The sequence below is a fragment of the Brienomyrus brachyistius genome, chromosome 1 (genome assembly GCF_023856365.1).
Source record: "Brienomyrus brachyistius isolate T26 chromosome 1, BBRACH_0.4, whole genome shotgun sequence".
Classification (NCBI taxonomy): Eukaryota; Metazoa; Chordata; class Actinopteri; order Osteoglossiformes; family Mormyridae; genus Brienomyrus; species Brienomyrus brachyistius.
In genome coordinates, this window is record NC_064533.1 from 28,581,954 (window position 1) to 28,608,157 (window position 26,204).

A 26,204-nucleotide genomic window follows, 5' to 3' on the forward strand; every position below is an offset into this window, starting at 1 on the left:
GGGAACAGCATTAGCGCCAGGAAGAGGCTGACTTGGCCAGGATTATGAGGGGTGGCGGTGGGGGGGTTCAGCCCGAACTTGTACTTTCTCTCTGCAGAAAGTCAGTGATCGAACATTCAAGTGTAGCTACAGGCTGCTTTAATTGTGCTGTGCTCACACTGGCTTATCAAGATGTAATGAAAGCTGACAGCTACTGTTTGGTCACGCTTCATTTACATCTTCCCTTGTCGTTCCTGAGCTGACGTTTCCGCTTAGCTACGGAAGGCTTTTCAATGAGCCGAAGCACAAACGGACTCACTAGTATTGTTAAAATACGAAGAATATCACCAAATATTATTTCAATTCGATAGCTTATCCAGGAAACTCGATGTAATAGAAAAAGTGCAACGTGTTGTAAAATATTTCACTTTTTTTCTGTTACGAAATTACAAAGCTTACCTTTTTACACTTCGTCGCTTTGTCAAATTGGGGTTTCTTAAAGCAGTGCACCTGACTGTGCTCAAGGACACAACGCTCATGTCTCTTCGATATATATGTACATGCTGAGGCTAATTGGAGTTGCTCAATTGCCCATAGGAGTGCATGTGTGAGTGAATGGTGTGTGAGTGTGCCCTGCGATGGGCTGGCCCGCCATCCTGGGTTGTTCCCTGCCTCGTGCCCATTGCTTCCGGGATAGGCTCCGGATCCCCCGCGACCCAGTAGGATAAGCGGTTTGGAAAATGGATGGATGGATGGATATATACACACGCACACACATACACACCTTGATGTGAATTGTAGTAACAGTGACAGTTTATATTGTTTTCCTTTTCTTGTCCAATGACTATTATTATTTATTTTACCAGCATTTACATACAAAGTAGCTTAGAGTTATGTAGTTAATTTTTTTATTGATATTTTCCTAAGGTTATGTTGGAGTCCTTATTTTATTTGCTGTGACATTTTTACACTTTTACTCAATTTAGGCTAAGCACCTTTCCAGCAGCTGCCCCTATACTGACCACTGCAAATTAAATATAGCTATTTATTATTTTTTTTGTTCCCTCTGTGTATATAAGCGAGAGACCTTTTGGTAGTCTGGGGCTGAATATGAGGGCAGGAGCCCAAATCCTATTTACCACAAATATGATCAAACTAATTTAAGAGGAGGAGAATGTCAGTCGCGAAAGAGGCACCCAGGCACCAGTTTCCTTCCTTAAATGGCTTTTAGTTTCCCCAAGACGGTCATGACTTAACTCCCCAGGAATTGTAGATAGACGTAAAACGATAAAGAATTTTATACATGCAGTTCGTTTTATTCTTCTTTATTCTTTCTTTCTTCTGGATAAATCTGAGCAGCAGATGTGGTTTTGTGCACAGAGCTCTACAGAGAGATCTGGCCCATACTGTACTAGCATGGAATCTGCCTTGGAATTTCTATGCTCTTCTCCATTTTAACTTCTCGTATGTCCCTGTCTTGCTACTGGCCCCTTTGACGCCGATATTCCGGCCTCGTCACCCAGCTCTCTCACCCCTGGAGGCAGGTGAATGGCAGGAGGGAGCACTTTCACAGCCCAGAGAGCGTGACGCGCCTGCACCCTGCCGAGGTGGAGAGGCTAATTGGGAGGTGCGTCAGGGGCCCTGTAATGAGCACCATTTACATGTATTGATTAGTAGCCGGGCCACTGGCTCGCATTTATCACCGACGGCAGCTGTGAAATCCCCCCCCCGCCCCAGCCCCCGTGCCAGTTGGCACACTGCATCTTCCCCGGGTTCCGCTCTCCCCCATCCCGCCGCCACTAGCCCCCCCCCCCCCCCACCTTAATTCCCCGCCAACCAGCGGTGTGGCTCTGTAATTACTCCACGAATGGTGGGCAAAAACTGCTGGAGTGAGAAATCTCATTCCTGGCTCACCACCGTGTCGCATTACCTTCCACTATAATCAACTTTGATGAATAATTAATCTGGCCTTTGCCCGGTAAACTGATAATACCAGCCCCCCCTCCGCTGTGGTAAAACAGAGTGCTGGATAAACCTTGCTGCAGGAGTCCAGAGAGTCGCCCCACTCCCTGGGAGACGGCCTCCCTCCGACTCTTTTTGGGGTCTTTATTATGTTCTTCAGCTGTCCGAAGCACTAACGCAGATAATAGAATCATGCTCAGCGGCGCCTCCTATCCACCACCCTGAAAGCCAACAACTCCGCCGACCTATCAGCAGCAGTCAATTCTTTGTCATGGTAAATACCGTGTTATTTTTCTTGCCGCGCAAACGCCACCATGGGGAGATGTCTGACAGACGCCCCCTGCAGGTACTAATAAGACATTACTCCTCGAGCTGTTATCGAGAGCCACTGAACGGGGGGATGGATGACACGTCGAATAAAAAAGGAGTCGGCTTTATCCGAGTTTATTACGCAGGAAGGTTCTGTACGCGTGCTGCCGTCGTGTCACTTTCACCGATTCCCTGGACTGTTTTTCAGTGCAGCATTTTATCCACAAGGTGTTATGAAGAAACCAAAGGATCGAAATTGAACTTCCCTGACAGTTATATGTCTTCCGTTTCCCGGTAAATAAGTGCATAAATGTTACCGAACATGAGCTCAGGGTGTTCAATGATGTCCTCACTTCACGCAAGTAGCTAAAATTCATTACCCAAAGGGAATAAGACAGAAGTGTAATCTAATGAAAAAAAGTACTTCTCTTATGAACAGGCTGCAATGCAGCTATTTCCCCAATATTATTTACATACAATTAATTATGGTATGTAAACTGGCTATTAAACTTTCAGTATTAACAATTTTACAAATAAGGAATGCTTTTATTGTTTATGTATGTCTGTATATTGCATGTGGGATATGAGCGGTGATGGAACTGAAGAGTTGAAAATGTTACAGCAGTAAATGAAATGATGGATAGGACTGTATAAGTTCTGCAGAGAAGCGCACCCCGCAACACTGACTGTACACTGAGTATGAAACACGCTAAGCCTGCTTTTCTTTTAGAAAAAAAGAAAACTCACCATAGATTAGACTATACTCTGATCTAATGTCTAATTTTTGGGAAGCCCCAAGTTACAAACCACACTATACAGTTTGTATTTATGCAAACAGGCAATACTGCTTGTCTGGCTGATTATTTTTTGCAGCCTATATGAAAGTATTTCTAGGTATGAATCATGCAAGCAATTGTAATAGATACATATTTCCTTAATGCATTTAAGTTGAAAAAAAAATCGCCTTGATTGTGTAAGGGTTAGGTTAATGTTTGCTAGATGAAATGTCCTGGTCTGAGGGCCAATCCTGAGTATCGCACAGGAAACTAAAGCAGGTTCTCATTTGTTTCTCAGTGGCTTTAAGTGAAATCAATGGGCGAACGATTTAACCTGAATGGTTGCATTTTGATGGAATTAAAAACTGCTGTTGAAGAGACGTGTCATTGATCAGACCAGAGCTGTGTCCACAGTACACACATCAAAATGCCTGCATTGTGTCTGCTTCAATTCAGGCCATGACAATAGCTCTGTGGAGGGAAAACAGCTACTACATACAAATGCTAAGCAATTACCTGATTTTAACATTTGCCTGCAATTTCAACAGTGATTGCATTGAACATCACTATACATTATTACAATCAATTTATATAGCTTTGTGCACACACATGCTGTGAAAGCTAAACATTCAATAATATTAAGGAAGGAGTGCATATTAAGGAAGTTACATAGGTTTTTATTTAATCAATGTTTCAAATTTTCTGCTAATATTAACAATAATGAATAAGTACAACTTGAAAAAAATAGCATTGTTATTTTATGTTATATATTGATATTTAGAAGATATATAGTAAGCATGCACTTAATCACAATGAAAATATTTTTACTAGAATTTGCTCTAAAAATGTTAAGAGCAAACATATTGTAATGTGTGTGTGTGTGTGTGTGTGTGTGTGTGTGTGTGTGTGTGTGTGTGTGAGAGAGAGAGAGAGTGCCCTGTGATGGGTTGGCGCCCCATCCTGGGACAGGCTCTGGACCTCCTGCAAATAGGACAGGTGGTTTCAGAAAATGGATGGATGGAAAATGTAATATATAAATACTGTACAAATATGTAAAAGTAGTCAATGGCAGACTGACTATGGTTTCAAATAGCACGAGAAATCCATGTCCAACCTCCACTCCAAGTTTGGCATTGTTGGAAATTCCAGGTTTTAATACCTGGAAGCTTGATCATATGATGATCACTTTTGTGAGAAACATTTCACAGACATCTGTGGTATGTCAATAGCATGTTCAGCATTGGAAAACCTTTCTTTTGCAGATGCTGTTTTTGTTACATTTTTATACTGACTTATTGTGAAAAAAATTGTTTTCTACCAGCACTTTCCATAATTTAGTACAGAGCAAATGCTATTTGCATTAAATAATTGTTATTATACCAACCCCCCTTATATTTGGTATATGACCTCATCTGACAGTTTTACATCATTTTCCTGGAAAGTTAAAAACCTGTCTTTTCAGCAGCATAACCTGGCAATATGCATCAGCCTGTCCTGTCCTGGCATGTTATGTAAAGCGGAAAGTGATGCTATATTCTTTGAAGTGTAATATACTTAGTAACATTTGGCCAAAGACATAGCTAGGAAAATCTCTAAAGCTCCCATCCCATATGTGTGTGTGTGTGTGTGTGTGTGTGTGTGTGTGTGTGTGTGTGTGTGTGTGTGTCTGTGTGTTCTGCAATGTACTGCTATTCCTTCCATGGTGTCCCCTGCTTTGGGCCACTGTACTTTCTGGGATGGTCTTTATATCCTTGTGACCCTGTAATAAAATATGAATGGATGCATATGGATGGATGGATGGATGGATGGATGGATGGATGGATGGATGGATACATAATCTATCGTCTTGAAGGTTTGGAAAAGCAGTGCAGTGTGGCTTTTTATGTTGCAGCATGTATTTTTTTCATTTCAGTACTCCTCTCCATTCACCAGCCCTTATCTCAACAACAAATTATAATTCTTCTGGGTGTGTGAGGTCATATTTTCACTGGCAGATATGCAGGCAGGTCTGTAACAAGAAGGTATGAAACGCCTTTCTCATCCACCTGCTACCTGAGCAGGGTACCAAGAGCCTATATGGCCTGGATGCTGGGATCACTGACAAGGTGGAGACAGTAACTATCACCTCTCGCTTTGGCTAATTAGCAACTTTTACTAGCTTCAGGTTTTAGCAGTACATCACATAACAGTGCAGGATACAACGCCTCTCCCCTATCAGACCTCATACTTCAAACACAAGGAGTCTTAAGTACAAAGACTCTATGTATATAAACAGGCTCTTCACCCCCGATGTCTTGATATCTTGTCTAAATAGTTTCTTTGAAAATCTTGACTGAATGTTAATGTTTTATGATGATCACACGGATATCCAGTAAATGTGATAGGATGCTCCCAGTATTTTAAAGGCAGGAAAATGTTATTATTTACTTTCTGGCATATTGCCATAGATATATCAGTTATCTGATATTAAAACATTCCTAAGGCACAGAGCATCATTACGTAAATCTTTCCATGGAACCCTGAATAAGAGGCACTAGATAATGTTAGTAACTGGACACGCTGATTGTCCTCTACATATTTTAATATAGGAATATTGCTTAAAAATATAATATAATATAAAAATGAAACGTCCAAAAACATTTGTGGTGGGTTTTGACATTTTTTTTTAACAAAAAGAATAATTATGAGGGTATGCAGTGGATTTCTGATTTTACTTTCCAACGGTATCCAATACAAATCATAACAGAAATTTCGCCTGCTGACAGGAGAGGGAAGAAAATTGAGAATGATCCAATTGTCCGTATCAGTCACATGAAATACACATTTCCTTAAGTACAACACTGTCTCATGAAAAGAAAATTTAATTTAGCACGTTTACAAGAAATTCCCTCTTTAACATGATTTTGAAGTGTCTTGTGAAGGGCTTTAATTAATTTTTTTTTTCTAATTTTCTGAAAAAAAATACAATATTAGGTCTATTATAAGATGAATAGCTCAATACAACTGGCCAATATTTCTCACTAATAGGCTTAAATTTTTGTTAGCTTATAGAGGATCATTTTGCTGTGTATATTAAATGAAATTCTGATGTGTGGCCTATGGTCTGTCAGAGGACACCCCATGATCTCTGTATAGAATGCTTTTAAGAAAATGGTCATAAAAATGATCGTGGCGAAAAGCAATACAAATATGGAGGAAAGCCAGGGCGCAAGGGGCCGACGGCCAACCCATTTGAGTGAATTTGTTTTTTTACTTGTATTTTAACCTTGTATTCCAGTTACTTTATAAAACAGGAGAAAAAAGAGTGAAAACATAAATTGATGAAAAATTCCGTGCACCTTCTGTTATTGAAGCAGAAGTACGTGCGTTGTTACTGTCTGAAGGGATATTTGAGGGCATTTCAATTTTAATAAACAGATTATAAGAATACAAGGTAGAACACCCCTCCAGTAATGAAATGCAGGCAAATCCCAGGACATTTCTTTAGTCTCTTTCTTAATTTTGTGAACTGTATCTTTCTGAAACCCTCAGAGAATCTCCCTTACTCCTTATTTGTTATTGATTTCTTTTTTTCTACCAGCAAATGTATTATTTTTGAAAAGGCAGCAAACTGTCGTCATATTTAGGTAGCTTGTTCTGAATTATTCATAATCTTCAGCCTATTGAATATGTTTTGGCAAACCAACATGATGTATCATTATTATCTGCATGAACTTATAATTTACCTGTTACTTTATAATTTTTTTTGTTGTTCAAAACGCTGTAAAATTTTGTCTGCAGTCATAGTTAGGATTTAATTTGATACATTTTTCTAAATGTTTCCAATTTGCCAGATTTGCGTTCAGGCCTGCACTCAACATATAGGCTTCTAAGCCTCGAATACAATTTACAATAACATTTTATTACATTAAAAGAATACTCTGGTATTTATATGACTTTATAACTCTTAGTAATTATACTTAATTATAATTCTTAGTTTTAGGTTAATAATTATTAATTAATTAGTTAATCATTATTAACAAAATGCACCAGCAACTGAAGATAAACAAACTTAATGTTCCATTACAGACTCAAAACATGCAGATAATTCTGATCTTTGGTATCACTTCAATCTGTCGTGCTGGAACAAAATTCACAACATAACTCTAAATGTTGATCAAGACACTTGACTAGAGGCCTGAATGGAAATGTTCCCTTTCAGTGAGGTACAAATTTACATAATGCTTTTCATACAAAATGCCTTTCATGCGGACTCTTATCTAGCTAAGCATTAGGTACTGAATTTTTTATTTGCAAATTAGTTTATTAACTCGGTAAATTCGTTCCTAAACAGGTAAGCTGACCACAGAGCATGGGGTATGGGTATGTGATGTTAGCATGGTCAAGCTAGCTGCCCTTCTTCCAGCATGGAGGAGTACTGTAGGTGTCTGTGGCCGGAAAAGCAGATTACTACACAAGTCAGGCTGGAAACTGAACGGAACTGAACAAAACTGAGCGAAACTGAGTTCGCCAATTTAATAACTTTGAATGAGTGTAACAATTTACATTCCTAAATGAAAATGGAAACCAATGAAAAAAACAATGCAGTGAAAAGCTTGCTTCTTGTGGCAGTGAACAGGACTAAGGCTATGGGGGTGGACAGATGGATGGGGAGAGTAGGGGCAGAGTTATGCTAACTCTGAATTTCTCAACTCAGTCCTCAGGGACCCCCAGACAGTCCACATTTTTGCTCCATCTCTGCTACCAGTACACCTATATCAAACAATGAAGAACATACCACACAGTGAATGCGTTGTTTAGCTAGTCAGTTGTTTAGTCAGTTTAGTTAGTAACAGGAGAGGGGAGCCCCCCCCTCCCCTGTACCCTCCCCGTGTTTTACAATGACCATTACATACCTCTTTAACATTCATTAAAGAAATGTCTATCGATCTTCTATCTGATTATCTGGATCATGCTGGTAGAATGGTGCCTAGAGCCTGTCCCAGGCAGAACAAGGCACGGGGTTGGGGTACAACCTGGATGGGATTGCAGTCTACGACAGGACACACACAGAAAGCAATTAACGAAAAAGCATGTCTTTGTGTGTGCAAGTTCCACCCACACATACCAGAGCTATGACTTGGACCCTCAATTCTGAAGCTCTGAAGCATTACAGCTACCCAATGAGCTGCTGATCTATTAGTTAATCCTAAGAACAAATTACCCAACTTCAGCCTGCTTTTACCCATTAATTCTTGTCATTTTCAGTCATTTATTACCTAGCTTCGTGCTTCGTTGAGCTAAGACCCATGTTTTATTATCTGCATTCAATAAATGGAGAATCTTACCCATAGAGGACTGATTATAGAGTTTATAACAAAGTTCAATTCAAACAGAGACATTTCAGTGTTATTAAATGATAAATGCAACTATGTAAATCATAGATAACAATTTGAAAAGCCAGTGACCAGGAAGGCTATAGTACAAACATCTAATGAAAGGTTAAGCCTATCCTACCTTTGGGTGTCCTTGAATGTAGATGGGAGTCACTGGACTTTACATGCATAATAACTGTTAGTGACAGCATCTTCTCAACAGATCCCTTCTGGAAGCCCCTAAATCTCACTTTGATGCTCATACTGGACATGCTTAGCATGAAACTTTCATACAAAATTTCACCTGAGCAGACTTTAAGCACGCCACCTGAAATCCATCCCACAGTACTTATTCATTATTTAACCTCTTATCTGAAGTAAAGCACATTTTTTTGAGAAAGCCGGGCTAGACAGTCCCTTGAGTGACCGAGGGTTAAGAGCTTTGCTCGACTGGTGAAAAACCACAGGAGCTGACCCAGTGATCTTCTGATTACAGGTAGAGTATCCTAACATACTGGGCCACAAACCAAACATTTTGGCCCAAAGCTGGTTTAGAACAATAGTAAGCTTCAAGGAAACCGGTACCATGTCTACCAAAAGCAAAAGGAACCAATCACAGTCTTGCCTTGATTCCAGGGTGACAGTAGCTCTGTTTAAGTAAGTTTAATGCAGTCCATGTGCTAAAAACCAGAGACAGGAAAACTTTGAGAGGATAAAGTATACATAGGTGTACAGGCACAACCAAAAAATATTCAGTGCTCTCCCATGCATGTATGTGCATGCATTTTACTTGTCTGACAATTTTTTTGTCCAAGGCCATATGAGTGTTTCAACCACAAGAGTGCACTCAAACATTTTTCATTTACTTATTGACGTTTTCACTGCTATCTTGCTGTTTGTACTTGTGGTAGCAGTGATGTTGCTTTCGCATTTACATCCATTTAAAAGGGAACTAGGATGTAAATCTGACAGCCATACAGACACCGGGAAGTACTTGCATCAGGGATTTGCGATCTGGTGAACAGCCAGAATAGATGAGTCACTTTATAGTCTCCTTTATAAAATGATTTAACGAGTATGCAGTTTTTCTCCTAGCCAGCAGGGGGTTCCTTCAAAGTGAATTCAATGATGGGAAATGGAATGACTGATGAGCATAAGGGCCGAACTATCGGGCACAGGAGAAATGACACGACAAAGGAATGCAGCAAACCCAGTGAACAGTAGGGGGACTGAAAATAATGGCTGACAAGGGGTTTAGCAATTACATTATTCAAAATAAACGATTGTAGCCACACATTGTAGTAAGAAAGTCTGATTCGTAACAATGTACACCCCTTTCGAATGGGTCTAAGGATGTATTATGGGCTGATGTCAAGTACACACACACACACAGACACACACACATACACACACATATACGCTCATACATACATGCGTATACTGTATATGCGCAAAAAATATTTCTAAATGCATATGTAATATAAAAATATATTTAAAAAAATTAAAACAACTTGCCCTGTAATTTTTCTATTTACACTTTTTACTGTATAAGCACAATGAGACATTTTCTGTTGCTTGCTGAGAATAAAACACATACTGGTTGCCAGAAATGGTAATGCACTGTACGACAGTTTTGTCAGTCATCCTACAAATTAACAGCAATCAATAATTATCTTCATCCCATATTTAAAGAGTGGGATTCAGGTTTAAATGAACCTTTATCTTATTAGACATATTAGTCATGTAAATGGACGCTGATAAACAGCGTAACTATAGTAATCTAGCTAAAATGACTGAGTCAATAAGATATCAGTTGCCACTCTTTTCTTCTGTTGTATTTCCATGCAGTAACTGGTTATTATTTGGCTGTTTCCCCATGCGACGGTTCACCCTGCTCTGTCTGCTCCGTTCTTTATACCATGGAGCTAAAGAAGAGGCGACTAACACCACGTACACCAGGAGCCCAGAATGAAAAGCGATACGTCAGTGTCACGCAGAGTACTCAGCCTTCATTGTTTGTTTGTTGCACAAGACGAAGAACAGAGCGATAAACTAACGGCGTGGAGAATGAGCGGGGGAAGGGGGTGCGGCTCCACTGGAGCTGTCAGGAGCCACTAGGACATAAACCCCCTTATCACGCCAACACAACTTTGTTCCACTGATAAATGGCACAGCTATGGATTTGAGAAACAGCTTCTGTAGATAATCTTTAGTTAAAATGCCATGTTAAAATACAGGGGGATGTGTGAGCACAGTGTTCTTAAAGTGGTACAATGAACAGCACACTAAGGGAGTCTAAAGGCCTCGTACTTTGTCAGGGCATAGGAGCTGCAGACGAAGGTTAGGGTGGTCCACCTCCGCGCCGTATCTCCAGCCTCGTGGTATCTGCAGCTTAACAAACATCTGCCTTGTGGGCTATCTGAGCTGCTCTCTAACCTTATCTGCTTTTCATTCCTGCTGCTGACTGTAAGGGTGTTAGCGAGCATCCCTATTAGCGCTCACTGAATAATGCCTTCATAGCTGGTTATATCATGGCGCTCGTGAATTCTGGAATCTGATTGATCAGACGGGTGTTGTTTAATTTTCTATTACTGCACACATATTGCCAGACAGGTGAATGACAGTAATAAATCAATGCATTATTATAATTTTTTATTCTAACTGACATTACTTATAATTCCAGACTTAGAAGACAATTTGAAATGAATGGGAACTAAATGAAATATTTAATCATTAGGGGAAAAAAGCGTGAAAAAAAATTGATCTTTAGGCGAGGAAAAAAATATTGCTTAATCCCTAAGTGTTGCAATTTGAAATCTACCAATCAGCTGTATTTTTAGACCGTATGTTTTTATGTTAGCCAATGGCAGCATCGGCTGAATCTCAACATGCACCTCGAGGTAAAAAAGTGCAAAGCGTGGTGACCAGGCTTCGAACATTTGGAGAAAATGAAGTGGCAGAGGGTTATATGTGAGTTTTTAGAAAGTAAACAGGCAAGTGGACATGACTTCATGCCCCCTAACCCCCCTGTTCCGATGTGTTCCATGGTCAATGGCTGTACTAGACAAGATGTGACATGTTTTGTTCCAGTCAGAATTTTACAAAAGTAAAAAGGGTCTTTGGCAGTTTGTTATACTTTTAAACAAAGGTTGACTTGTTTAGGAAACATGACTACCTAAAATGGCTAAAATCAGCTACACAGCAATGGAAAATAATAAGATTTTTTTTCACTCATTTCTCAATGTATGGGTGTACATCTATGAGAAATATGCAGTCTGGTTCTTCTCTGTTTCTCATTAATAAAAAGCTTCTCCTTTGCTTTATGGGACTTCAGCCCTGCTTCTACTGTAGGAGCCTGATACGATCCTGTCCTAGCTGTGCACTTCACACCTGCACTTCATGTTTCCCATTCCTTTTGAAGGTCACTTGATGTCATCCTTCGATTCATGAGAAACTGTCAGATAAGTTAGCGGTCATCTCTGGCATTAGAAAGTTGCTTCCACCCTTTACCTGGCAGGTTTCTGGTCGTTCCCAGTGTCTCCTGCTTCACCTTATTCTTCTGTACTGCTGTCTTAGAAGCTTTGAGCCTGGAAGCAACCTGCTGCTCAGAGTAGCCTTCTGCCAACAGAACCAGGATTAAACCAGGATTTAAAGATTCAGATTTTTTTAAAGATAGAGTGGTCTATTAGTTTTTTTTTTCTAAAGTTGTATGTTGAAGTCTCAAAATTTGGATTCATACTTCTTGAATATGTATCACCTCTCAACAGACCAAGATTTCTAGGTAAGCTCGATGCTCAGATGAAGGCTGATCCATTTTCCTGCCTCAATCTACACAACAGGGAAAGCGGAAATCCTGCTACTGTATGTTGATTAATATATCTATTACTGTTTAGCGTCATGTATAAAACAGGATTACAAGATTATTTTGGGAGCTTTTCATGTTCAGCTTGATTTTACCAAGCAGCTAGAAAAACAGTATTCTTTACTTGGTTTTCTTTACAATCACCCCTTACCGAGTACACAATTTTCACCACATTATGAAAATCTCACCTTTATGAACAAAAGAATAAAAAAAGAAATTTCAATACTTACTACTATGAGTTATGCCGAAACGATAAAAATTGACACAGTTTGAGTACAGGACTAGCCATGTTTGTGTGCGTGTTTGTGTGTCGCTAAGAATCGTAACTGAGGTATCCTGCTGCTCACCCCTTTTCTTCTACTTTCAAGCAGTGTTGCTTTTTCTCATTGACCTATTAAAGGTCAACCCTCACGCCGGCCTTTCGTGTCATGTGATTCTTATTTAATATTGTGGACGGATCTATGCCTGAGCGACATAATATCCGCCACGGTGCAGCGGCCTCACACCAGCAGGGCCGTGAGTTTGAATCCCATCTCCGGCTTTATTTATGTGCTGCAGTTTCCGGAAGGTGCCACCTGAGTGTTTTCTTCCAAAGCCACAGACCTTACTCTGGATGTGTGTACGTATTGCATAAGTGCCCTGGGACCTGCTCTCTCCCCAGCATAAACTGTACATCCCATTTTACTTACCATTGAACATAACTGAAAAAAATTAAGTAAAACCCTATAAACGAATTCACATAATCAAAGTGTAGGTAGCTGTGTAGTCACCAGTGCAGGTGTTTATTTTGTTTTTTTTTTTCAAAAGGAATGAAAAAAAAAACATTGCCATATATTGAGCATATGTCACATACAATTTGAGAAAATCTCGAAGAAATTGGACATAAAATGTGAAAACCTATTTCTCTCATGTAGGCTGTAGATGGTAAAAAGTTACGACAAAAATTGTTACTGTATATGCTGCTAGCTAAGTAACACCATAACCTATAAGGAGCCATATTTCTCTATATTAAAACATGACATTTTCTATAATATGCCACCAAGAAGGGAGATGGAGAATGGAGTAATTGAAACCATGTTGAGCCTGATTCTTCAGCCTTTGAATAAGAGTAAAAATGGGGGAGATTGAAAATGAATAGCGGAATTTGTAGCTTTTCCTGCTAGAGCATAATGGAACATCCCACAGTTTAAAATGAGCAGGTGCAACCCTGCTCAATGATTGGTCCATTCAGCATTCTCTGTGTGAGTGCAATAATATACCCAAGGCATTCTCGTTGCGAATATAACCTGAACATAAAGGGGAAGTAGCGATGTCGGCTAACACTAGCATGTAGAGAAATCATCAATCAGCCACTGGCTCAAAAGCTGCTTGCTGTAGAGATGATCCAAACCAGGAAAAAAACAAAGTACAGATCCACTTGGGGGTATATTTGGAGGAATGGAGACAATACAAGATTTCACCCGGACTCACGGGATAAAATGTATCAATTTTAAACACTAATGAAATACTGCTTCACAATCCAGCAGCATCTTTTAATCAATTTTACATTTTAAGTTCAGCAAAAAATGTCCTGCTTGTTCAGTGATCCCCTGAACCACATTGTGGATTTTAAACTATAATGAGCTGGGAATAACTGGAGTCTATTCACAACTCAAAAAAAGAAAAAGCGAGGACGGTCTTCAGATATTACCACAGACTAGAAGTCTAGATTCATGGCAGGACACCTTGCAGCTGGGGCACTTATAGGATGTTTTTAAAGGCGGGAGGCTTAAGAGGGGCCATGATTCATACAGAGAGGCCACCTTATCATTAGTCAATTATATATTTTTGAGTGACAGGGGAGGGGGTGCTCCGAAGGCCAATCAGCTTTCAGCTGGCACAAGTGTCCCCGTGGCCCCGCCCCTTTATACACGCCTGCCTTGTGGATCAAAAACACAAACACGGGTCTCGGGGCCCCGTGGACTGGTTTGACAAACACTGATCTAACTACAGACTGCTGAATGTAGGCAAAGCAACTAGAGGAAACCCCCAGAAAGCCGAGAAGAGCATGCAAACACACAAAAAGGGGTCAGGGATGAAAGGTATGGGGCCGGAGGTGTGAGGCCACAGAGTGGCCCAATGAGGCACCGCGCTGGGAAACCACCGCGCGGTTGGCCCATGTGGGCCTGACCCTCATGCTGCTGTAAAATGTCTCAGTGCACAATGGCCACATACAAATCGTGCTTCTTTAATCTCATTACAGGGGGATCAATGGTCATGAACAGAGCTGTTTATTTATACAGAGCCCCCCCCCCCCCCACCCCATCTCCCCCCTACTCACATGCCAGAACTCTGACAGGAAGGCAGGTGTTAGCAGCCCCCCCACATCCCATACCCCCCAGGCCTCTTGTATTCTTTATGAAATGTCAGCAGGTTTGCAAGTTTTTTATTGTCAAGGGTTGCAATCAGTTTAAGCCCTTTGATGCAAGTAGCAAATTGGATGAAAATAAGAGGAATTTCCCAGGGTGGGGGGTGAATATCACACATCTCTAAGATTAGGGGATTCATGTGCATCGTCTCTCCATACTCACACACAGGTGTAACGATGTTAGGACTGATGCACACCCAGAGAGACAGCTGCTCTACATACTCAAGTTCTTTAAATTCTATGAACCCTTAGAGGTTTTGTTTCATTGGGGGATCTAGAATATTGTAATATAATCCAAATTTTACCAAAGTCATGCGTGGACTTGTTCACACATATTTAGCATAATTATATTTATTGGAAGACATATGTATGTATTACATGCTGTGTGGGGGTGGTGTGGCTCCCAGTTCCTCAGGAGGGGGCTCCAGGTCACCTGATTCATTTATGTTAATTCATTCCACCTGATATTTGTTCCTGGCAGGATGATGTCACCCTGTTTGTTCACTTTCCTGTAAGTTGGATCTTCTGTTGACGCTGGTGCCAGACCCCGTAGCAAAGCCAAAGTCTGTTCCAGTTTGTTTTTCACTAACTCCTGCTTGTTTTCTTTACCTGGCTGCTGAAGGGGATCTTGCTTTTATTGTGGTGGGTGCATTCAATTGGAGTCCAGTCTGTTGCCCCCAAAAAAATACCACAAATAAATATATCCTTCCCTGCCCAACCTCCACATCGCAAGGTCCTGCTCATGGTTGGAAATGAAGTTTTGCATTTTTCTTCTACTGCTGTGATTTATTTCTATGCAATAAACCCGCACAGGGAGTAGTGGTGCGGGGAATAGTGGCATCCGAACTACTCTCCATCATGGACCATAAAGCCCGTCCTCTAAATCAGTGTTTCCCAATCCGGTCCTCAGGCCCTCCGTCAGTCCATGTTTTTGCTTACTTCCAGCTCTCTGCCAGACAGACTACATTTATACTCCCTAGGACCTGAGATGGAGCAAAAATGTGGACTGCCCGAGCTCTATATGAAAGTGAAATTACGGTAATGAGGAGCACGTTCCAGGAGATTCTCATCTCTCCGAGGTGCAGAACTGAGTGCCTTACAGAGCCACTGCTGTTATCAATATGACGCCATCTCTTCAGTAGGCTGAAATGAGCCTGATAATGGGAACGCTTTTTCATAATCCGGTCTCATGATCCTCTTGCATAGACTATAATACTTACACTTGTACCCAGTACACGGTCACTCAGCCTAGCTGCACTTAAGCGTAGCGGGCTCCTCGACGGCTGTATGTTTGTAATGACATCACTTTGAACAAAAACATTTGCTATATAAAATAAATGTGAATTTAATGATGCTGTTTTTGCTGTCTTATTTAATGTTGTATAAGCCATGTTCATATTTACCCATAAATATTACATACTTCTGTGAGTATGCTATAGCAATTTATTATCTATTGATTGTCACTGTCATATTGCATACGCCAGTACTAAAACATATTGCACATCTACATACTTTGAGCCACCAAGTTATTCCACCCCGCTAGTGTCGCTTAATTATTGTTTGCATACACATTGCAGTATTGTATTACATTCCAAATATTATTTGTAGGACGGCATGGTGGTGCAGTGGTTAGCACCGTCGCCTCACACCTCTGGGACCCAGGTTCGAGTCTCTGCCTGGGACACACATGTGTGGAGTTTGCATGTTCTCCCCATGTCGTCGTGGGGTTTCCTCCGGATACTCCGGTTTCCCCCCACAGTCCAAAAACATGCTGCGGCTAATTGGAGTTGCTAAATTGCCCGTAGGTGTGTGTGTGAGAGTGCATGGTGTGTGAGTGTGCCCTGCGATGGGCTGGCCCCCCATCCTGGGTTGTTCCCTGCCTCGTGCCCGTTGATTCTGGGATAGGCTCCAAACCCCCCACGACCCAGCAGGATAAGCGGTTTGGAAAATGGATGGATGGATATTGTTTGTATGATTCTGATTACCACCTTGAACATCAAATAATTAAAATTGAATCCCTGAAAGATGCTACCATAGTGTAAGACTTCCTTGCGCCGACATCATAACAGAGTGGGAAACTGGTTGTTCTCTATCAACTGGTCAGTGATGATCTTCATCTTCTTCCAAAGCACAGGTTTCAAATTGACCAATGAGCATTATGGAGAAACTGGCCACTGTTCCTGCCTCGGAAGTCTCAAAACTCAACCTGTCGAGCGAACGAGGGTTGTGCAGACGCGAGCGCGTGGAAAGGGTCCGGCGAGCGCGTGGCGAGGGTCCGGCGAGCATCTGGAGAGGGTCCGGCGAGCGCGTGGAGAGGGTCCGGCGAGCGTGTGGAGAGGGTCCGGCGAGCGCATGGAGAGGGTCCGGCGAGCGTGTGGCGAGGGTCCGGCGAGCGCGTGGAGAGGGTCCGGCGAGCGCGTGGAGAGGGTCCGGCGAGCGTGTGGCGAGGGTCCGGCGAGCGCATGGAGAGGGTCCGGCGAGCGTGTGGAGAGGGTCTGGCGAGCATCTGGAGAGGGTCCGCCGAGCGCGTGGAAAGGGTCCGGCGAGCATCTGGAGAGGGTCCGGCGAGCATGTGGAGAGGGTCCGGCGAGCGTGTGGAGAGGGTCCGGCGAGCATGTGGAGAGGGTCCGGCGAGCACGTAGGGGATGGGTTTCCTGTTCATTAAAGCGTTTGCGTGGCTTTTATGTGTGCGAGTTTTCGGACTACTTAAACGATATAGGCCATGCTCAGCCCTGTCACAGAACTCCTTAAGTATTCTGTTCAGCCTTGCAGCGTCTTTTCGTCCATTTGTCCCCCAGCAGGAAAGAGCAGAACACCGGCAACAACAGCCTGGTAGATCATGAGCAGCAGTTTCTGCAAATACCAGCGGACTTCAGTCCTCTCGGAAGGAACAGGCTGCTCCGCCCCGTCCTGTACTGTGCCCTCTCTGTGTTCCTTCTGAGCACAAAGGTGCTTGTAGCCCCCCCATCCTGTAATGTCTTCCCTCTGGTTGTTCCAAGCTCCAAGATGCTTGGAAGTCTCTGGGAAGCAGAGTGAAAATCACCGGCGATGGTCCAGTAGAACCAGTTTTACTCAGCACCTCCTTAACCATATTCTGTAGTGTGTGTTTCACTGTGGAACCACATGGAAAACTGTTTCATTGTATCCTCTCTGCTTTCAGGGATGGAGATAACACACTGAAAAAGAACACCTCACAGACCTTTAAACAGTTACCCTGGCTTGTGCTTTCTCTTGTCAGACTGACTGCCAACCAAACAGCAGAGCCATCTGTATGAATGGTGAAGACATCAGACCAAACCAGGACTGTCAGCTGACTCATGCAAATAAAGCAGCCACCAAGAACCCTAATCAGTGTGATACTATATGCATATACACTTAGTGGCCTCTTTCTAAGACAGTCCTATCTGGAACTGGGTTGGATTCACCTCCAGAAGCACTTCAGGTGTAGACAAGTTGTGCATTCAGAGAAGCCAATCTGCACACTACAAACGCACTGAGGTGTTACTTTTGCACTTATCTTCCTGATAGCTATTAGAAGTTTGCCCGTCCGCCTCTGACCCCCCTCATTAACAGGGTGTTTTCAGCCCCTGACTGCACGTGTTTTTTTGATAACCCCAGCAACCTCTGTAGCGCTAGAAACTGTACTGTGTGAAAATCCCAGGAGGCTGTTTGTATCTGAGAGACCGGAACCTCCATGTGTGGCACCAGCAATCGCACCACGTTCAGAATCACTTACGTCACGTGGCTAAGCTGCCAGCACGTAATTCATTGTATGTTGGAGCAGGCTGTTTGGGTACCTCATCAAGTGGCCATGGTGAATATAACGTTATCTCCGCGGATATACTGCCATGCCGAGTTAATGTAGGTAGGGTTCTTGAATAAGTCTGAATAATTATAGGCAACTATTAGTTATAGTACACCATAAACTATCTGATGGTCTGTTTGGTGTAATATTTAACTACCTGAGGCAGGGAATTATGGTCTGATTCATTGAGTTTTCTGTTTGGTTTGACTCTCTCCCTTGCACTCAAATGAGAGAAGTTTGTAATGAAATTTTACACTGGTAACTAAGTTACTACAGTGAAGTTATTTGATAGCTATTAGCAGTTATTATTAATGTATAATACCAGGAAACCACTAATAGATGGCAGGAGCAGAGTGTGGAAATAGACAACTTTAATGAAAGCGAGCGTAATGTCTCATGCAGTGCTTTAAGATCGCATGCAGAGGGAGTGAAATGAACAGTGAACTCTCTCAGCACTGCTCAGATGGTCTCGCTGCTCACCCTGAAGCTGGCTAAATGCAGTTCATTATGACCCCCACCCTTCCCCAAGGAACGATATTAGCCCTGGTTCCCAGGATACCTTTAATTGGCCGCAGGGGTTACGATATGTCGTACGAGGTAAACAAACTTGCTTTTATTAACCATAATAATGCCATATAATAAGACATTGTCATTAAACGGACAATAACCCACATGAAGATGAAGCCGCACATGGGCCATCTATAGTGTGTGTTTGCACATTTCATCCACACTCCCCTCTGTGCTTCATGGCCCTGGGTATGTTGGAGATCGCAGATCAATGGAAATCCTTCCCAGTCTCACGGTGGCATTATGACGTGGAGTCAGGAGACTACAGAATGGCTCTAGTGTGGACACACAGAGCAGGTGCCCTGCAGGTGAAGCAGTCATGAAGCAGAGCTTTAATACCGAAATGCGGTATTAAATATACCTGGTTCTGGGTTTGATGGGGAGGCCTGCAAAAACTACACTAGAGGCCAAAATTGTAGAAACACACTCTTTGAAGATTGCAGAACTTAACTCAACTGTTGCTCCAGTTACTTATTTAATTGTCCAATGTATGATATTTGTAACATACTTTGACTGTTATTCATGTAGTAATTTTTAAAGCTTAATACCAAAAATGCTAGAGATTTCCATGATTTTGGCCACTGGTGTATGCAGGCTTAACCTCTGCCGTTTCAGGACAAATAGCCTAGCGGAAATATCATACGTGCCAGAGGCGGGTTGCGTCTGGAACTTTCCGGTCCAGAGTCATCCCCATGTATTTGAAAGGACAAAGACTCCCGTTCCTTCTTAAACATTCATGCCACGTCCATTTGTGGTGATTTTGTGATGTTTTTTGGTGGGTGTCCCTGTGGTTGGGGGATATTTAATCAGTGCGATGGTCCTTTGACTGAGTGTCCATCGGCTCTCATTTCATTTATTTAGAATGTTGCAAATGAAGGGGATGTTGGAGATGCAGTTTGTCCCTTCATGCTGCCATGGAAGGTCTGCAAAACTTGACATGTAATACATCAGTTTAATCCTTGTATCGTCATGCTATATCATATTTTCAGGAGTATCACCAAAGAAGCAATACAATTCCATATTTCTAGAGATGAGTATTCACAAAGACAGTAATTTAGGGAATGTTTGGGTAATCTGTATTTTTTGTTCAAATCATTCTTAAAGTAGTTTTTTTGTATGTGTTAAAAAAAAAGTATTCTGTTAACTCAGTGAATTCCAGGCTTCGAGTCAATCCACTTACGGAAATAGACGAACAGGATATATTGCATTAATCTGCTCTGTGCCCGACGCTGAAATGTTTCAGCTGGCTGCTTAGTAATTTATCACCAACGTGACGAATTGATTGTTTTGTAAGTGCAGAACGCGCTCTGTGATCAGCGTCGATAGCAATGAGGCAGGTGTGTATTCTTACATAATGAATATGGATTATCTTGTATCTGGCGTTCACCCCGAGCGCGGCAGTGAATCAGCCTTTCGCCGAGACGCTGATAACGCGTTACTGATCGTGAAAGCCGTCCTCGCTGCCATTCGCAGTCGGGCCCCAGGTTTGTCGTTAGAAATGTTAGATTAATGCAGTTTATTGCATCTTCTCGGGATGCACACATATGAAGTATTGTATTAATTCAGGGGCAATTCTGTGATTCTTGTAAGGCGGGGGACATAAGAGGGACAATAATGCAGAGGGGCCAACCAATAATACCTTTTGAATCAGCGTCTCTGTGGGCCAATCAGCACTCAACTGGGCTCAGTGCCCCTCTGGCCCCTGCTCCCGTATCAATCACATTTTGTTCACGATTCACAGAAATGAAAAACACATTTGCCCCTAAATGGGTTGGATTTCCGGATGCCTGGGTATGGTAGCTGCCCATAGGTCCCCGAGTCCCCTGGGGAAGTCAGCGGCCTGTTCGTTGTCTCGCCGCTGTGCTGATTAAACATTATTTTGACTACTGCTCCCCTCCCCTCCCATTGCACATTCCCCTCCCTGTAATTGCTGCCCCATTATTTACACCTCATTTGAAATTCCTGCCACTGGGCGGGGCCGGCGAGTACTCATTGATGTAAATTGCTACATAATAGGCGTTTATCCCACCACCAACCCCCTGCCCCCCCCCCCCCCCCACCACCACCACCCCGTTAAACTAACTGTCAGGGTCTCCTGTGCATCCTTTCCCCAATGACCCACGTGGGTGAATTAAGCAGTAATTTGTCCCTCACTGATGGGCAATCCCCTCGGCTTGCCAGTTATTGGGAAAGCACTTAACCCCCCCCCCCCCCCCCACCACCACCACCACCCCCCACCGGAGTAGTTCAGCCTTGGCCTGCAGTGCCTCATTTCTGAAGGGCTTTTCTATAACTGCTCATCTTAATTGCTCGTTGGCCGAAATTAGCCCAACAGAATGTCACCATCAAGCGCGGCATGGCTACTGAGTGCCACTGACCCACCTGATATCGCTCTAACGCCTCTGCCTTTCTTCTTGTTTTAAAGGCCCCCCTGTGGGCTCTTCGCAGTCCGACACCAGCAGCAGCCCTTTAGAGCAGAGTCAGCTCGGCCAGCCGCACCCCACCTACCCCGTCGGACCCCAGGTGAGTCTCCCACACCCCACGCATCGCAGGCTATTTCTCCAGCTACTGATTAAGTTTTGCAACTTTGAAACGTAAAAATGGAAGCAGCTGTCTTGTAGCTGAGTGGATCCAGGAGTTTGGTCTGACCTACTCCTTCCAGTTTTGTAAAATATTTGGATCTAGCTTATCTGAACCAGAAGGAGAGAATGGTGTGATAACACCAATAAGCGAGTCTCCTGGAATCAAACAGATCTGTTACAGAACTTATACTCTCTCCCCGTATTTGGATTGATACTGCAAAATCTGCAAAATTTTGGAATACATTCCATTTTCAAGTGCTCGCATCTTTCGTTTGCTTTCGTTTAATCATTTCGTTTAAATACAAAAAGAAAATAATTTGAAAAGGAAGTGAAGACAAACAACCCCCCCCCCCCCCCCCCCCCGTCGAGTTATAAGCAGCAGTAGCCAGAGAGGTCAATGCAGCGATTCAGCGCTAAGCCCCCTGTTAGCAGAGGGACCCTGTAAAGGTGAGGCTATGGCATTTATGAGTGAGCAGCATAAACAAGCCGCCTTCTTTTTCATCTGTATTGAACGCAGCAGCTTATTGTTGGGTTCTGCCTGGCTCGGGTCACGGAGCGATGCTGTAGGAGAGCAGCAGGGAATCTGGACAAGGCTGCCATACAAGATACTTCACCTTATCCATATTGCCTGTCGTAATTAACCCGTGAGCCTTTTGTTCCGACATTCAAGTAGCTTAGTAGCAGCAGGTAGTAAATCAGCGAATGATCTCGAAATGGATAGCGGCCAGCCTGCGGATCTGGCCCTAAACACGCACATTGTGCTGTGAGCCGAGGTCCCTTTGTCTTATAACAGAGACATCACAGCCCCTGCCTGTCCGCTCGGAGAGCATGGATGTCCCAAGGCCAAGTAACAGGTCTCAGTGGTCCTATTCCAGACTCAAAACCCACCCCCTCGCCCCCATTCACAGCTTTGTTTCTCCGTCATAGAGCCGCAACATAGCTCAATAAATCATAGCATCCCACCTAATTGGATTTATTGAATCATGGGGCTGGTTAATGAACAACCATCTCATTAGCGGCATCATTAAACACCTGTGATTAAGATCCCCCATCCCAGCTCCCCACACAATAAGCAACAAATATTTTGAATGTGCCATTTTCAATTAAAGTCTAACACAGGTCACTCTACGTAACAAGTTAATCGTCAGCTATCGTCATCAGATGCATTTTGAAATCACTGTAAAGTAATGTTTGAATCAGATTGTCAGGCTTATGTAAATACTGTAACTTGGATGTTTATGGTCTTATAATGTAGTAATCAACCTCTTGAAAAGTAATATTGCAATAGTCTTGTCATGGTTGTCTTACTGAAAGCATCAACTCAACTACAAAGCTGCTAAAGGTGTTTTTTAAGCTAATTCTGGTTTTCTACGCTAAAATCTGACATGTATTACTACTTAGAAGCTAAGTATGAATTCACCCATTCTTTCTCACTTATTTAATCCATTCTTTTTCACTGTAAGGTATTTTTTCGCATGGTTGTTCAGAAGCTGTGAACTAGACTGTGATATTTTTGAAAGCAGACCAGTGAACACAGACACACCTATTTGTCAATGAAGGTTTCAGGAGAGCTTTGAGTTTGTTAAAGGACTTAGCAGGCGGCCCAAGGAGGGCCTAGCAGTGAATGACCAAGTCTTTGAGGGAAAAGCCAGCGTTAGAAGTTCCAACCCAGCACCCCCACGTCAACTTTCATCCTAGAACTGCAGAGTTGTTTCAGCTTTCAGCAGCTGCAATATAAGAAGATTATAGCCTTCAATATCTCTGTTCAATTCAGTCCAGGTTCCACAAACAGGGTACAGATGTTTGAAGGTTCTGGTATCTGTAGCTCCCACACACACTATGCACACATGCCCATACTATGACATCTTGATAACAGAGCACGCTGTCCCGAGGACACCTCTCAGGAGTATAAGTGTTTCAGGGCCGAAATCTCTGACAATGTATCTTTGTAATTCATTGTCAGGTTTAAAAGGCAGGCTGACATGTGTTCTATTTGACCTCGACAATAGGAATGCTGGTGCATTATAATAAATAACCTTTACTCTGCGAGACTAACAAGGAACACGCTTCTTCCACTTTATCCAAAAGCAAATGGAAGAAAGACATGCAGCTATTGACATTTTTATTCTTCTAGCCCTAGTTAACATAGCCTTGGGTAAAGCCGAATAACGAATTACGCATCTTTCTGAGTTTCAGATACACCAGAATACAAAAAAATGGCCGTAATATGCATTGCTATAAATTCACCATAACCGTGCTTTAATTGGCTGCTGATTATACAGGGTTACAGTGAGACTGGAACCTAGAAGCACCTAGAAAGGGATGCCAGTCCAGGCAGTACTAGGTAGTGTGTATGGGCAGCTCAAAGACTTCAGGTATCTTCAGTGCATGTTCTTGGACCCAGGAGGAAACCAGAGTACTTAGAGGACACTGATGCTACACAGGGAGAGCATGCAAACTTCCCACCCACAGAGCAGGGATGGGATTTGAACCCCTGACACTGGTGGTGTAATACTCCATAAGCCCTCCCTTTCTGGGAGTTATGTAACAAACCTTACTCTTCAGTTTGAGATACACTGCCTAGACTCAGCTCCAAACAGTGCCGTGTTAGAAAGGCAGGTTGGCACGGAAAGCCATGCCCGGCGCCGTAATGGCTGCCCTCCAGGAGCCGGTTTATATTCTCCTTGATCATCCTCAGCATCCACTCAGCATCAAGTGGGACTGATCGCTGCTTTCGTTATAATGGAGCGAAGCTTAATTTTCCACGTGCACTGGAATGTGTTCACCTATCCGATCTCACTCTTCTTTTTAAGACATACGCGTATTTTTCAGGCCAGAGCGTTGCTTGGGTTTGAAATCGTCATTCAGGAACATTTTGAGGGGTTTAGGGACATGCTCAAGACTCCTCTGCCCCCACCAGAACCCAAACCAGCGACCCTCTGACAGAGCACCCTGAATCACGCAGGCCCTCAAATATAAAATCACAAGCCGACCCAGGTGGGACTCGAACCCACAATCTTCAGCTCCGGAGGCTGACGCCTTATCCATTAGGCCACAAGGTCACACAAGCGCTTTTGTCTTGAAATGAGTCTAACTGCGGTCAGCCTCCTTGGTGCATCATGCATAGCCTTTCCTTGCTGTGGTGGCCACGCCCACCATCTTACTATTGGGGGGCTCTCTGTAGTGTGGAAAATACAAACAGATAGCTGACAAGCGGTTGAAGGCCTTTTGGGGGGTGTTGGCCAGAGGGTAGGGTGTGTATTGGGAAAGAGGCCTGTGTGTATGCTGCCCATTCTGGCCAAATGACCCAGCATGTTGATGTACCCTGATAGTGTGTCTTGCATCTATGGCCATTTCCTTCTTCAGCCATCCAAGAAGATGATTCCTGGCAGGTGAAATTCCCATTTAAAGGTAAAGTGGGGCCAAAGGGCGAGCCAGGAAACAGATAAGCTGATCAGCATCGTTTCCAGGGCGACCTCGTATCTCAGTTACCCTTTATGAAGCCCATGAGGCCTGTCGGCAGTCATGGCCGTGCTCCGCGTGTACACACCCCGATAATGCCAGGCCATCCCGGGGTCTGGCTACGCCAGCAGCAGTGTGAGCCTCACCCCGGAGTCCCGCACATGGTAATGCGCTGGGAGACTGGGTCACAAAATCCAGGGTGGAAATCCAGTGTGGCTGTCACCGCTAACACCGCGGTCACTTTTGGGTAAATATGACAATGAATACACTTTCAGGAGCGCAAGAACATGCAAAAAAGTATGTAGAACGAATACATAAATGCCTAAAATGTGTGGGATGGTGTGGTGTTTGGAACTTGCTGAGGGTTCCAAGTCCTCCCTCTGTGGAGTTTTTAGGTTCATGCCTTGTAGTCCCCTGACTTACTTCCACAGTCATGGAAGTCGTTGTTGGGCTACCTGGCATCTCTAAGCTACGTAAATACCGTGTGTCTCAGTGCCCTGTGATAGACTGGTATCCCATCCAGGGTGTACCCCAGCCTTGCGCCTGATGATAGACGGACTGGAATCCCATGCAGCGTGTACCCCATCCATGTACCCTGTGATAGACTGGAATCCAATCCAGGGTGTACCCCAGCTTTGTACCCTGTAGTAGACTGGTATTCCATGCAGGGTGTACCCCAGCCATGTCCCTTGTCATAGACTGGTATCCCATCCAGGGTGTACCCCATCCTGGTGCCCTGTGATAGACTGGAATCCAATCCAGGGTGTACCCCAGCTTTGTACACTGTAGTAGACTGGTATTCCATGCAGGGTGTACCCCATGCTGGTGCCCTGTGATAGACTGGTATCCCATCCAGGGTGTACCCCATCCTGGTGCCCTGTGATACACTGGTATCCCATCCAGGGTGTACCCCATGCTGGTTCCCTGTGATAGACTGGAATCCCACCAAAGGTGTACCCTAGCTTTGCACCCTGTGATAGACTGGTATCCCATGCAGGGTATAATCCATCCTGGTGCCCTGTGACAGACTGCCATCCCATCCAGGGTGTACCTCAGCCATGTGCCTTGTGATAGACTGGTATCCCATACAGGGTGTACCCCAGCTTTGCACCCTGTAATAGACTGGTATCCCATCCAGA

The 26,204-nt window shown here is 43.3% G+C and overlaps 1 protein-coding gene and 1 non-coding gene across 2 annotated transcripts in view; one reads left to right on the forward strand and one right to left on the reverse strand.

Annotated features, from left to right (window-relative positions):
- pou6f2 (POU class 6 homeobox 2) overlaps positions 1-26,204 on the forward strand; it is a 120,771-nt gene that overhangs the window by 24,636 nt on the left and 69,931 nt on the right. Inside the window, exon 3 of the mRNA XM_048972405.1 lies at positions 21,447-21,544. Within this exon, the coding sequence (XP_048828362.1) occupies positions 21,447-21,544 (98 nt within the window). The remainder of the gene's footprint in view (positions 1-21,446; positions 21,545-26,204) is intronic.
- Positions 24,593-24,665, reverse strand: trnar-ccg (transfer RNA arginine (anticodon CCG)). The gene has a single exon. It is a non-coding gene; the product is annotated as a tRNA-Arg (tRNA).